This window comes from Leptonychotes weddellii, chromosome 9 (assembly GCF_054177405.1).
Source record: "Leptonychotes weddellii isolate Sample4059 chromosome 9, ASM5417740v2, whole genome shotgun sequence".
In the NCBI taxonomy this organism is placed as follows: domain Eukaryota; kingdom Metazoa; phylum Chordata; class Mammalia; order Carnivora; family Phocidae; genus Leptonychotes; species Leptonychotes weddellii.
The window spans coordinates 37,985,107-37,998,352 of record NC_138377.1 but is presented as its reverse complement, the minus strand read 5'-3'; the positions used below and the strand labels follow the sequence as shown (position 1 = coordinate 37,998,352).

At 32.8% G+C, this 13,246-nt stretch overlaps 1 protein-coding gene across 2 annotated transcripts in view; it reads right to left on the bottom strand.

Annotated features, from left to right (window-relative positions):
• Positions 1-13,246, bottom strand: part of EXOC5 (exocyst complex component 5) — a 56,677-nt gene that overhangs the window by 28,832 nt on the left and 14,599 nt on the right. For both annotated transcript variants that reach the window (XM_006742755.3, XM_081830463.1), the window contains exons 2-6: positions 9,773-9,867; positions 9,013-9,160; positions 7,043-7,237; positions 3,282-3,346; positions 610-638 (exon numbers count right to left, since the gene is read on the bottom strand). In XM_006742755.3, the coding sequence (XP_006742818.1) occupies positions 610-638; positions 3,282-3,346; positions 7,043-7,237; positions 9,013-9,160; positions 9,773-9,867 (532 nt within the window). The remainder of the gene's footprint in view (positions 1-609; positions 639-3,281; positions 3,347-7,042; positions 7,238-9,012; positions 9,161-9,772; positions 9,868-13,246) is intronic.

Below are 13,246 nucleotides of genomic sequence, written 5' to 3'. Positions count from 1 at the left end.
GCAGTGGCATCCCAAACGTGACTCAGGTTACCATGGGGGCCTGCAAATATAGTGGCTTTTCCAGAGACCTAGACTGACCTATTTAAAATATAATCCAAAGATTGGAAAGAATAAAACTAATCATGTAAGGAGTCATATAGGTACCAAAATGCTCATATGAGCTTGGCTTTTAAGAAAAAGAACCTATTTTAGAGATACATGTATGGATATAAAACAATCTCCAAGATGTATCATTAAATTAAAAACACATGGTATATGCTAGCCAATTATTTTAAAATAACTGGGGAGAGTAGAACTAAATTCTCTCTATATATAGATATAGATACATATAGATATAGATATGTGTGTGTGTGTGTATATATATATGTGTGATTTATGTCCTATGCTTATATATCCAGAGCATACTCTAGAAGAATACCCAAGAAACTGGTAATGACTGTTTCAAGGAAGAGGAATCAAACTCAGGGATGGGGTGGGAGGATGACATTGTTCCCACTATCTCTCCTTTTACTATTTTTTTTCTTTTACATAAGTATTTTTATCATCTATTCAAAACTAATACTATTTTAAATACTTTTAAATACTATTTAAATACTATTAAAAACTTACTTGCAATTTTGGATTTTACTTCTGAAAACCTGAAAGATAAGAATTAATGATAAGATTCATTAGTAGTGACAAATGTACCATAGTAATCTAAGATGTTAATAAAAGCGGAAAAAGAGTCTGGGGGGTATAAGGGAACCCTTTGTACTAAAGGTAATCATAAGGAAGGAAGGAAGAAAGGGAGGGAAGAAAAAAAAAGAAAGAGAAGAAAGGAAAGAAAGGAAGAAAGCCAGCCAGCCAGAAGGGAAAGAGTACTGACAATAAGCAGGCCAGGTAACAAAACTGAATTTGGACAATTCAGATGGGGTAGCTGGTTTTCATTTATGAAATTCACATTGAATAACAATAACTTCTTAAAGAGGGAGAAGTTCTATATGAGGCACTGACAACTCCACCAGCCCCAACACTGAGCTGTTGTCTCAACACATTCACTAACATTTTAAATTCCTTGATACTTGTCTATTTGCCCCTTCTGTTGGGATTTTTTCATACAAAATTCCATTACTGTTATTTAAACGAAAAAGAATGATAAAATAAGTATATGAAAAATAAAAGAGAAGTCATAAAAAGGACCCAGCAACGTGTCTTACAGACTAATCATTCAATCTTTGCAAATTCAGAAACTAAAATATCACATACTACCATACACTAGAAATTTTTAAAATCTTAAATATCAAGGAAGAAAGTACATCACGGAAAATTAATGTTGAGAGATCCTATGCAATCAGTTTGGAGAGAGGAAGGTGGCTGGCAAAGAGATGGCATAGACAGATAAAGAAGGTAATAAAAACTTAGAGAGTTATACAAAATTGATATATCAACGTGATGGTAGATTAGAGAGTGCATGTAAGGCCATGTGATCTTTCTGAAAAAATTAAATCTAATTAGGATATATATTCAATTCCAAGGCTCAGGAGAGAGGCTAAAACAAAACTGTAAGAGATGTATGTAACTGAGAAGTGAAAGAAGATGTGTATATGTAGAATAGGATGGAGAGATTATCCAATAATTATCAAGCACCTATTGTGAGCCACACATTTTACCCACTTAAGTAAATGGTCCAACTCTGAAATGAGATAAAGAGAGGTTTTTCTGGTGACTTTAAAAATCATTACTCATGAAGCACCTGGCTGGCTCAGTCACTATGGCATGAAGCTCTTGATCTCTGGGTTGGGAGTTCAAGCCCCATGTTGGGTGTAGAGATTACTTAAATAAACTTTAAAAATCAATCAATCAATCAAGGAGATGGGTATGATAGTTCTTGGTGAGGATAAAGCAATATACTAAAATATTTATATTTTGAAGATCCCATTTCTTTTCTAATTTATTTCAAAGTATATATATATATTTTAAAGATTTTATTTATTTATTTGAGAGAGAGTGAGCAGTAGAGGGGCAGAGGGAGAAGCAGACTCCCTGCCAAGCAGGGAGCCTGACACGGGCTCAATCCTGGGACCCTGGGATCATGACCTGAGCCGAAGGCAGACACTTAACTGACTGAGCCACCCAGGCACCCCTCAAAGTATATTTTAACACAAATTATGAGCTAAATCTCTTCAATAAATTGCAGTAATATAACAAAAGATTTTTTCCCATTTAACTATGTTTTAATGACTAATGCTTCTTTATAAAACATATGAGAATATCTTTCTGACCTTAGTAAAATACAATTTTAATAAATAAAACAGAACTATTCATTTAAAAAATCATGATTCACAGTGCTGGGAAAATATGAGGTTATTATTAGCAATCGCTAAATGACATGGCCATCACTGCTAATCCTATATGATGATTCAGAGTTGGGATAAAATAAGATATATTTTGGGGGTAAGGAATTCATTCTCACCCTACATTTGTATCACAAGCTTTAAGTACAGCAATACATTTATATTCTACCTGTACCCAAGAATCCCCAAGTACTGCCAAAAGTAGTAACAGATATATTGTCTGTTACATGAAGACTTATTTTTTTCACACATTCATATGAGGAAACTACTATTACCAAGATTTTATTAAAAAGTCTGACATTCTACGGACTAAAGGAAATCATGAAAAAAAAATCTCCTTCTCCATAAAGTTTCTTTTAAAATGAAACCATTAATACCTGACTTAGCAATGGCCCTAGGGCCTTGCATCTAAAGCAAGGTTTCTTAACCTGATGTCCCTAGGGAGGAGTCTGTGGATAGGCTAAGAGTCTAAAATTCCATGAAGTTGCAAATAATAATCTGTGTGTATCTGAGTTATTTGAAGAAACTTTATAGCTTTCATCAGCTTTTCAAAGGTGTCTAAAACCCCAAAAGTTTAAGAATTCTCATCTAGATATAAGAAAAAACAGCTGAATGACCCAATGTTTAAACTTTCCCTGTCCTCTCCCACCTAGGTTATCAAAGTCCAAAAAATGAAAATTCAAAGTATCACGTTAGTAAATTTCAAAATTCTCCTTCAGCAATTTCTTTTCAGAAGAAAGATAAAGGACTGAAAGTATTTCAAGGTATATCATTAAATGTAGGTATTAAGAGACCATATTTTTTCAATTAACTATTATATACTATGAGTTGTACAAAGGGGGTACTCAATAAATTCTTGTTGAATAAGCAAAACCATACAGGGAAAAATACAACTTTATCTATAAATTATAGCACATATCAAAATTAGGTCTTGAGAAATAAACTTGCCTGTCAAAAGGTAACTCCTGGGCAATTAGGTGCAACTTCTGAATGATGTCTGCTGCTTCCTTTATCTATTCAAAAAAAATTGAAAGCAATAATTTTTAAAAAAGCCCTTATGTATATCAAAAATATTTTTATACTTGAAAATAGCCCACAGACCCTCACTCCAACAATTTTCTTTTAAAATCCACAAAAATAAAACCTTTCAAGCAACAGAAAGACATCTGGGATATCACTAATAATGAGTCAATAAAACATAAACATTTGTCTTTCTGATATTGAAATTCTGCGGTTTTATAATACCACAGTCCCTTCCCAATGAAACCTGCAGATCAAATTTACTTGGAAAAAATTCAAGTCATTGCTTGCTGAAAAGTAGTATCTCTTCTGGTTTATGTACCCAAAAAAGACAAATAAGATATATGAAAATAATTCAGATTATATTGCTGCATGTATCTCACTTTAAGCTAAATGCATAAAACAATAAAAACACCTGTCATTTAATAAATATATTTATAAAACTTGTTCTAAAAGCAAAGATAGAATTTAATATGAAGTCTCCTGAATGAAATATGGTACAAAAATGTGTGTACTTAAGTTGTAAAACTAAAGGACTAAGGTCAAGGGTCTAAAGTTCTTAAAATGCAAATATGTGACTGCGCTTACTAATGTGTAGGGGAGTTATATAATATTCACTTTCTTTAAATGTCACGTAAGTACTGAGATTTATTTTGTCATACTTCAGTAATTGATTTTATAATCATTCACTTTCTTTTACCTAAAAAATAAAGAGACTCTTAAAAACATGAAGGAAGAGCTAAAAACATTACTATAGATCTTTCTAACTATGTACTCATGTGAAGTCTGGCAAGCAACAGTGGATAACAGCAGGGCCAAAGAAAGGATAGCACTGTTGTCAAACAATAATGAATATAGCATTTCGGTTTCCATTATCTCTTCTCTCCTAGTCAGCATGTCACTGTCATTTTCAGTTATCACTCACTCAATCCTGCTGCACATGGGCCATTTAGTTGGACTGGCAATATCCATCCTTTTCTCCTCACCAATATCCCCTTCAGAAAAGACTTGCCTGGTCCACAGCCAGTTCTGTTTCCATCAGGAATGTGTTCTTATCTTTTAAGAGATGGAAGTCCCCATTGTATGCTGTTTGCAAACTTTGCTTAAATGTAGTGGAAATAGAGTAACAAATAACACTTGATTTTACTGAACTTCTATAGGTAATTATTTTGTAAAAATCATTTAAAGCACAACAGTTCTTACAGTCATCCATCAGTTAAAATGTACTGTAACAGTAAGTACAGAAATTGCCAAATCCACAATCTAATCTAATTTGCTTACATGTAGAGTGAGGTGAGAGACCGCCCATGCTAACAGTGTTAAAGATAATCAGAGTCATCAGGCATTATCTACATGAAGCACAATAAGGTGTGATTCTAGGGACAAAAACAACTAACACATTTTGTAAGAACAGAGGTAAGAGGAAATATATAATATGGACATAAAATAGGTCTTTTCTAGGGAAGAAAATTAAAAGATTCTAAAAAACAAAGATTAAAAAAACAAAAATGACTATGGAGCAGGAAGATGTGTGGATATCTTATCCCATTTCAGTTCCTTCCACAATCATACACTTCCCTAGCTATGTGGGTGATCTGGCTCTTCTTTCCTTTGGGAAGGTAGAAATTGAGAAAGCCAGAAGTTTATCTGATAATTAGCAATCTAATACCATATATGAGTTCCTAAGTGTAATTAACTGCAATAGTACCAAGCCAAAAATAATGATTCACTATTAGCAAACAGTAACCCAAAACTTATGGAAGACATGGGAGAAAAGACGATCGGGGGGAAAAAAGGAATAAAATATAAGAGAAAGGGAACACAGGGCACCTGGGTGGCTCAGTCTGTTGCGTGTCTGACTTAGTTTTGGCTCAGATCATGATCTCAGCATCATCAGATCGAGCCCCACATTGGGCTCCTCACTCTGCGCTCAGCAGGGAGTCTGCTTGAGATTCTCTGCTTCTCCCTCTGCCCCTCCCCCCCAACATGTGTGCACACTCTCTCTTTCTCTCTCCCAAACAACTAAATCTTAAAAAAACAAAGGAACACAAAATGAAAGAAAATGGAATATAGAGAAGAGTGAAGCAAAGGAGAAGAGGAATTCACTTAAAAGCTGTTAGTCTATACTTGCACCTCAAAAATTACAGATAGCTAAGTGACCAAGTGAATGAACTAGCAATATGAAGACTTTTTCTTTCAATTAAAACCTCAAAACTTAAGAGGTAACAGTAATACCAAGAACTATACAACTACCTGAGGATAATTGAAATGTTTAAAAAAAGTGTAAAGAACTTAATTTCATGATATAAAATATTGCAAGTAATAAAAAATCGGATTAAAAATATGTATGATCAGTTATATTTTCTTTCCCTAGATCCTAAATGGCTGCCTGGAGCTGCATTCAAATAAATAGGACAACCCACATTGGATATAATATCTGCATTTGGTTTATAACAGCATAAATAGATTACATAATCCTACAGGTATAATCCAAGGTAATCCAAGTTATAAATGTTAAATTATATAATTTTTCATATTTAAAACATATTTATAATATGCATATATACTTTTATATTATAAATATATGTTTATATTTAGTAAATATAAAAACTATCCTGAAAAAGTTCATTGTTCAAGCATTGGGGTGTGTGTCTGTATGTATGTGTATTTACTCTTATGCTTAAAAATCACATAAATCTAATAAAAGCTAGATATTGCCACTGTTTAACAAGTGTTTAAATATGATAATCTTAATGTTACTCTGTCAGTTCAACTTTATAATATAAATATAATTGCTTAAACTCATTATTTAAAATACTATCTTTTCCTTAGAGGAATTATGTATATGTAACTGTTTTTTCAAAGTTCTCTAAAAATTATAAATTCTATAAGCCTATACAGTTCCCACTCACAAAAATGTGTTGCTTAATTCAATGTAAACTTTAACAATACAGAACTTTTAACTTTCCACTATCAAAAATATTCCATGGAGTAAACTCGGAATAATTCAGGGAGACTGTATTTATATATTAGTGGACAATGTTACCATATGCATATACTACCTATACGAATGTCTTTTTTTTTTGTGCATTTTGATTTTTCCCCCCTGGGAGGAAGAAAGTCAGCTAAATAGCCTCCTTTCAAGATTGGAGAACAGCCAATACCATGTACCAGTATTAAGTGACTAATGCAAAGAAAAGGATTAACATAAACAATTCAGATTTTTCAATTCTCTTTAGTCCAAACTATGCTTGAATTCTTTATAAGCACTCTTTTTCAAGTAACAGAAATTAGAAGCTCTGAATTCCTTTTGCAGAAAGATACTTCTGCCTATCAGTGATTTAGGTCAGACTATATCCTCACCCAATGGAATATAACTATTAAATTTTGTTAATATTAAAAGTCAACAATGGAAAAGAAATACTTATTAACACAGTTACCTCAGCATTTTCACATATAATTTCATAAACAAAAATTCCAGACAATCCTGCAATTAAAAATCTGAATATATAAACTTCATCAGTAATCTGCAGGCAAGTATACTAAACACACTTCAGAACAATAAAAAGTTTTAATAAGTCAGCTACTCGGTGATTTGAAAGTAATAACTGGAAAGTAATAAATATAGTTCATAATTTGGGCATTGTTATTAATGATGCAGGTGCTTTTATCCTTCTGACAGTACTCACCTTTTCAGAATTTGTAAAAACGTCAGATTTCAATTCTCCATCTAGAAACTCATTAAAGTATTTCATCAATTTCTGAGCCTCTACTGCCCGTTGTCTAGGTGTGTTTACCCCTTCCAACTGGTCTCCAAGGTGACAGACCTTGGTTGCTACGTAGCTGATGTGCTCATCTAGTTCTTGGAAATGTTGGAAGGCAACCTGGGAAAAATGCGCATAAGCATAAAATACAATCAGAGAACCCAGTTTATAAGTGAATTCGTATCAAAACTAGACCACCAATCTCATCTCTACTCTCTAACTTAGGTAACTAAAGATAACATAGAAGTTATATGTGAGCTAAACTACAGAAACAATTTATGCCCATTAGCACTGCATGATCTGAAAACTTTTTAACAAAGTTGCACACTTTTATGCCTTTAACTATTAAAGTAATATTTTATCATGAACATTTGTTAAGCAATAAAATAGTATCCTGTTTAACAATATTCCCAGTATAATTTAGTCCTAAACAATGATTCTGAAATCAATGAACTAAGTATCAAAGGGACCAGTGATAGGAACAATTTGCTTGCTACTGAGTCAAAAATGTCAGAAATAAAAGGCACTAATTAAAAAGAGCATTTAACATTTATTTTTAAATATCCAAAGAGCAATGAAATAAGGTAAGATGGTTCTTGCCCAGTTTTGAAAACATAAAAGACTATAACAATTATTCAATTGAAGCAAAGGTACAATACTTCCTAATATATTCTTCCCTTTTTTCCAGAGTACACAGATTATCCTGTGGTTTTTGAAAATTATGTATAATGAATGCCTTAGAATTGCCAATAACACAATTGCTGATAATTCAGTATGGTATGGCACTTTTGTTCTAACTTTAAGTTAAGAGGTGAGGGAGGGGGGAGCTGCAAATATTCACTAAGGACTTCCTCTGTGCCACTGTTCTAAGCATATTACATATATTTACTTATTTAATCCTTATAACAACCTAATTTATAGATGGAAAAAACTGAGGCACAGGGAAGTTAACTTGTTTGAGATTATATAGCTAGTAAGTGGCAGAACAGACTATCTCCAAAGCTTGTTAGATTAACTATTAATACTATTATTTTTACCAAGAGAAAACTGCATTATAAATATTTGGAATCTATCACTTTGACTACTTAAAAACACATTTTCTATCTTACGTAAATTACTGACTTTATTAAGTATTTTTTCACAGCCATATGTACTTAAGTGAAGGAAATCAAATAAATAAAATTTGAGCAGAAATCAGTTTGCTAATGCCTAACACTAAGAACAGCCCCTGGGAGGCAGCAATGCTAAACAGGACTCCATCAACTATACTTACAAAGGGCAATCAAGTCCCAGATCAGGCCCAGGCTGTAAAAGGGTTTCACAGGTTCCAGATTCAGTTTAGGATTTAAGAATGGCTTAGAAGTTTGGCCTACTTATCCCAGGGGTGGGCTACTGATTTTACTCCAAAATGGATTGAGGAAGAATTCTGTATCCACTCTCCCCATAGTTATACTACAGTTCTCACAGGGGTATATACCCCATGACTTCTGTAAAACTTCCAAGATTAGGGAAAAATCTGATCCAGGCAACAGCTGTTCTGGTATTACTCTGTTTTATGCTTAATGAGAATACAAATGACTACCTAACTATCCAAGCTAATCATGAGCCCCTAAAAATGCAGGTCTGCTACATTGTCATTCTTCAAAGTTTGCCCACTGTGACTGTACTGGATACCACTCCAACCTAAGAAGGGAGTGCCATGATCCCAAACCACTGATCAACAGCAAGTCAGTGCTAAGAGTGCCTGATAACAGTTCATTGACATTTTTCCCCAGGGATGGGAACAGTTGAGAAACCTCAACAGTTACTATTATTTGACTAGAGTTTTTTAAGAACTTAATGGTGGAAGGAAATAAAGATAACCTGTGTAAACTATTGATAGCTTAACTGCTTACCTGATTGCTTTTCTGGAGCTCTTGCACCTTCTTGGCAAATTCCTTGGCTTCTTTCTGACACTGTTGCTCTAGTTTCTCTACTTTCCTTTGAATCCTTTCATCCATTATCTGTAGTTCCTGAATATGATTTACAAATTCTTCTAATAACCTAATAGAGGAAAATCAGAATATGTATCAATCCATCTATGATTAATCATTAGGAACCGGCCAGTTCACTTGTAATAAAGTATCAATAAGCGTTCCTTAAGGTAGGGATGATTATGTTAATTTTCTCGAGAGCATCTTAGGGATTATCTTTGACATGAATGAAAACCTCACCCAGAATATCTACTACCTTCCAGAATAGAAATCAATTTTATAGAAAATAGTCAAAAAGATAAAAAAATATGTATTTTTAATATATATGATATAAAAATTTTATACAGTATATAAAAATAACAGTGTGCATTCCAGGGAACAGTGACTTTCTGTTCCTTTAATTTACAACTATACTTAAAACAACATATTCAACATGTTTTTATTTTAGAGATATAACCAACCTTTTCTAGTATATTACTAATTGGAGAAAATATTAAATTCTTACAACACAATAAAATCCCCTCACACCAGTTAAAGTCCTTCTCTAAAATAAAAGAAATATAAAAGAAAATAAACCCCAGGCTGTAAAAGGGGTTTGGAAAGAATTTCAATAGTCACCTTTATTCCAAACACAAATTTATATTAGATTGGATCTATGGGGAAAAAAACATTTTTACTTCACCTTTTGGGATCAAAAGCTTCAGGACCCCCTCTAGAGCCTCCTCCTGGGGTTCTCCACACAAGTCGTTCAATATACTCATCTGCCACAAAAGGCTCCTAGTTTACAAAATAAATGTTCTTTAAAAAAGTTTCATAGAAGATATCTTAATGTTACTTGCAAAAATGAAGCAGGTTTTACTATGTGAGAGCTTAAAATGGAATTAAATTACCATTTAAACACATTATTATTAAAATATACAAGGTTATTAATTTTAAAAAATCAAATTAATAAAAATTAGGATATTAAAATATTAGAACAGTATTATGACTAGATAGAACATCCCATTGGGAAAATGAGCAAAGGACACAATTTATAGAAGACATACAACAGGAAACATATGTGGCCTCACTAACAATCAAATAAGGTCAAATTATCACTTTTTTTTAACCTCGAACACACTGACAAAGTGGTTTTTTGGTAATTATAATATGCAATACAGGAGAGGGTAAACTGAAATTCAGACACTCATTTTTATTAGAAACGTTAACAGGTAAGTATTTTTGGAGGACAACAAGTAAAAATTTGATAACATAAACAGTATTATGAATGCTCATACCCTTTAATCCAGTAATTCTACTTTATTTTTATTTTTTTTTAAGATTTTATTTATTTATTTGACAGAGAGAGACAGAGAGAGAGAGGGAACGCAAGCAGGGGGAGTGGGAGAGGGAGAAGCAGGCTTCCCGCAGAGCAGGGAGCCCGATGTGGGACTCAATCCCAGGACCCGGGGACAATGACCTGAGCCAAAGGCAGATGCTTAACGACTGAGCCACCCAGGCACCCCAGTAATTCTACTTTTAAAATTCTACGGGAAAAGCAGATATGAACACAATTTTTGCAGAATGTTCACTGTTATGTATGATACCTAAAAACTGTTTACATAAATATTCAATAAAATAATTATTGAAAAATTATGACAAACTTACAGGATGAAAACTATGTACTTATTAAAATCATGCTGAAAAAAATTAAATGCAATGAGAAAAAATGTTCACAAAAAAGCAGGATACAATTTTCTAAATTTTCTCAGGAAAAAAGCATTAATTATGAAAAAAAAAGAATATTAGAGTAGAAGACCCAATCAAGAAACTAAACATTCAAATATTCACCATCAGCTGACAATGAATTTTTTAAACTAATACACACTAATTTACATATTTTTCATACTACCTTCTTTCATGCAAATGGGTATCATATATTGCCGCCCTCTTAGCATGTAACTTAAACTAGTAGCATTTGCTGGTGATTCCAGTTTGAATTCTAGTATCTGCAAAATTTTCCATTTGTTAATCATATTTTAAAAACATATTTTCATTGATAAACATTCACTGAACAATAAAATTTCCAGTGCCAAGCACTCTGTTAGGCTTTGGAATAAAAAGATATATTAAAAAACTGTAACCTCAAGAAACTCACAGCCTAATAGGGGAAAAATTATAAATAAAGAATGCAATCGTATGTGATAAGTAAAACTAAGAATGTGTGCAAACTTTAATATTAATACTGCTAAGTTATTACCTCAACAGGTAGCTGGGCAACAGAAATGCGGTATTTAGTAATTCAGCAAATTTTGCTGAGCAACTGCTATGTGCTGGGCATAGTAGTAGGCACTAAGAATATAGATGTTAATTCAATAGACAGGGTTCCTGCAAGGCCTCATAGAAATGATCTTCTAGGTAAGGAGGCCAACATTAAACAAGTACAGACATAACTAGTTACAACTGTGATAAATGTAAGCGAAAGAAAAGTCCTGGATCTAAGACTATACAACAGGAACAGACATGATAGGAAGATAGAAAGGGTAGAAGACTGGCAAGAAGTAGGCATTACATCAGGCAAACTTTCTGAGGACCAACACTTAAACTGAGACTAGAATAAAGAAGAAAAATCAGCCAGACAATAATGGAACAAATATTTTTCCCGACCATTAGGGAAAGAGTAGATAGAACTTAGCCTATTAGGGGAACTGAGCAGATGGACTAGATGACAAGGACCACATCTGGAGGAACATGAGAGGTGACAATTAAGGCCAACAGATAATAATCTTGTTCTTTTTTATCATCACCACCACCACCACCACACTGGTACTTGAGAGAATCATTCACCAGTCTGATGTGAGAGGAGGAATGAGAGGATGAATTTCAGTCAGACTAAGAATAACCATCACGATAAGAACAGGAATATGTACCAACAAAAATAACATCTCACATAAACACTTTACACGTATTACCTCATTTACTACTCTCTTCATAAGACCTGTAAGGAAGGTCCTATTTTACCCCCCACTTTACAATGAGGAAACAAAGGTTAAGAGAGGTTAATTACTTAACCAAGGTAACACAAGCTGAGCTGAGATTTAAATCATTCTGTTCTATTGCTATGTAAAACTGAATGGCAACTATGGGAAACTACGAGTAGTTCCTTGTACCTAAAGTTAGATGGTAAGGATAATAGGTGAAGCTAAAAAGGTAAAAACTGCCACACGAAGGCATATGCACATCACTGATCATGTCTTTTAAAATTTCTACTTATATTTATAAACATTCTAATTAAATGACCAACCAATAATTTTATCAGACAACTGATACACTGTCACATGCCTATCTGTAAATAGAATCCAATGTCAACTTTCAAACTGGTTCATATTTTATAAGAAAACCATATAACCTTTATGACTGTTAATATCACTAATTGCTAAAAGAAAAAAATTAACATCGAGCAGTAACACAAAACAATATAAATAGGTATTAAAAAATTTTTAAAGACTTTACATTTTACCTATAAAAGTCTCTTTTATAGTAGTCAAATAACTGAAAAATAGCAGTCATATTAATCCAGTTTCTCTAAGATTTCCATTATAGGAAAGCTATCTGATTAGATGAAGGCATAGAAATAAACAAGATTGTTAGCTACTTAAAAAAAAAAAGTCAGTTTATCCATGTGCTAACATGTTTGAGAATTAAGTCCTAAGGATAATTTAGATATCCTGCAAAGGAAAAATACTGGCCCTCTGAAATATAATTAACTCATTTAGCAAACATATCATCATTTAAATAATCATACCTCTTCTCTAATTCATTTCTGTTGAAACAAAAGTTTTATGTATGTCTAACAGTTCTTAATTTACATATATAAATTGGGAAACATTGACTCAAGATAAAGGAATTTATGTTTAGAGCTACTTAGAACTTCAGAAACTGAGCTACTTAGATACTTAAAATCTGACAAGCATATGAAATACTCCTAAATAATGATGAAATGTTGAGAAAAGCTAATTTTTATCTTTACATACTTAATCTCATTTAATACTTACAAGTCTATGAGGTAGGTTTTATCAATATTGATTCATTTTATACCTATGCAATTGTGTGATACGAAAAAGTTATTTAATCCAAGGTCACACAGATTCATCTGATTTCTGAGGTCCAAATTTTC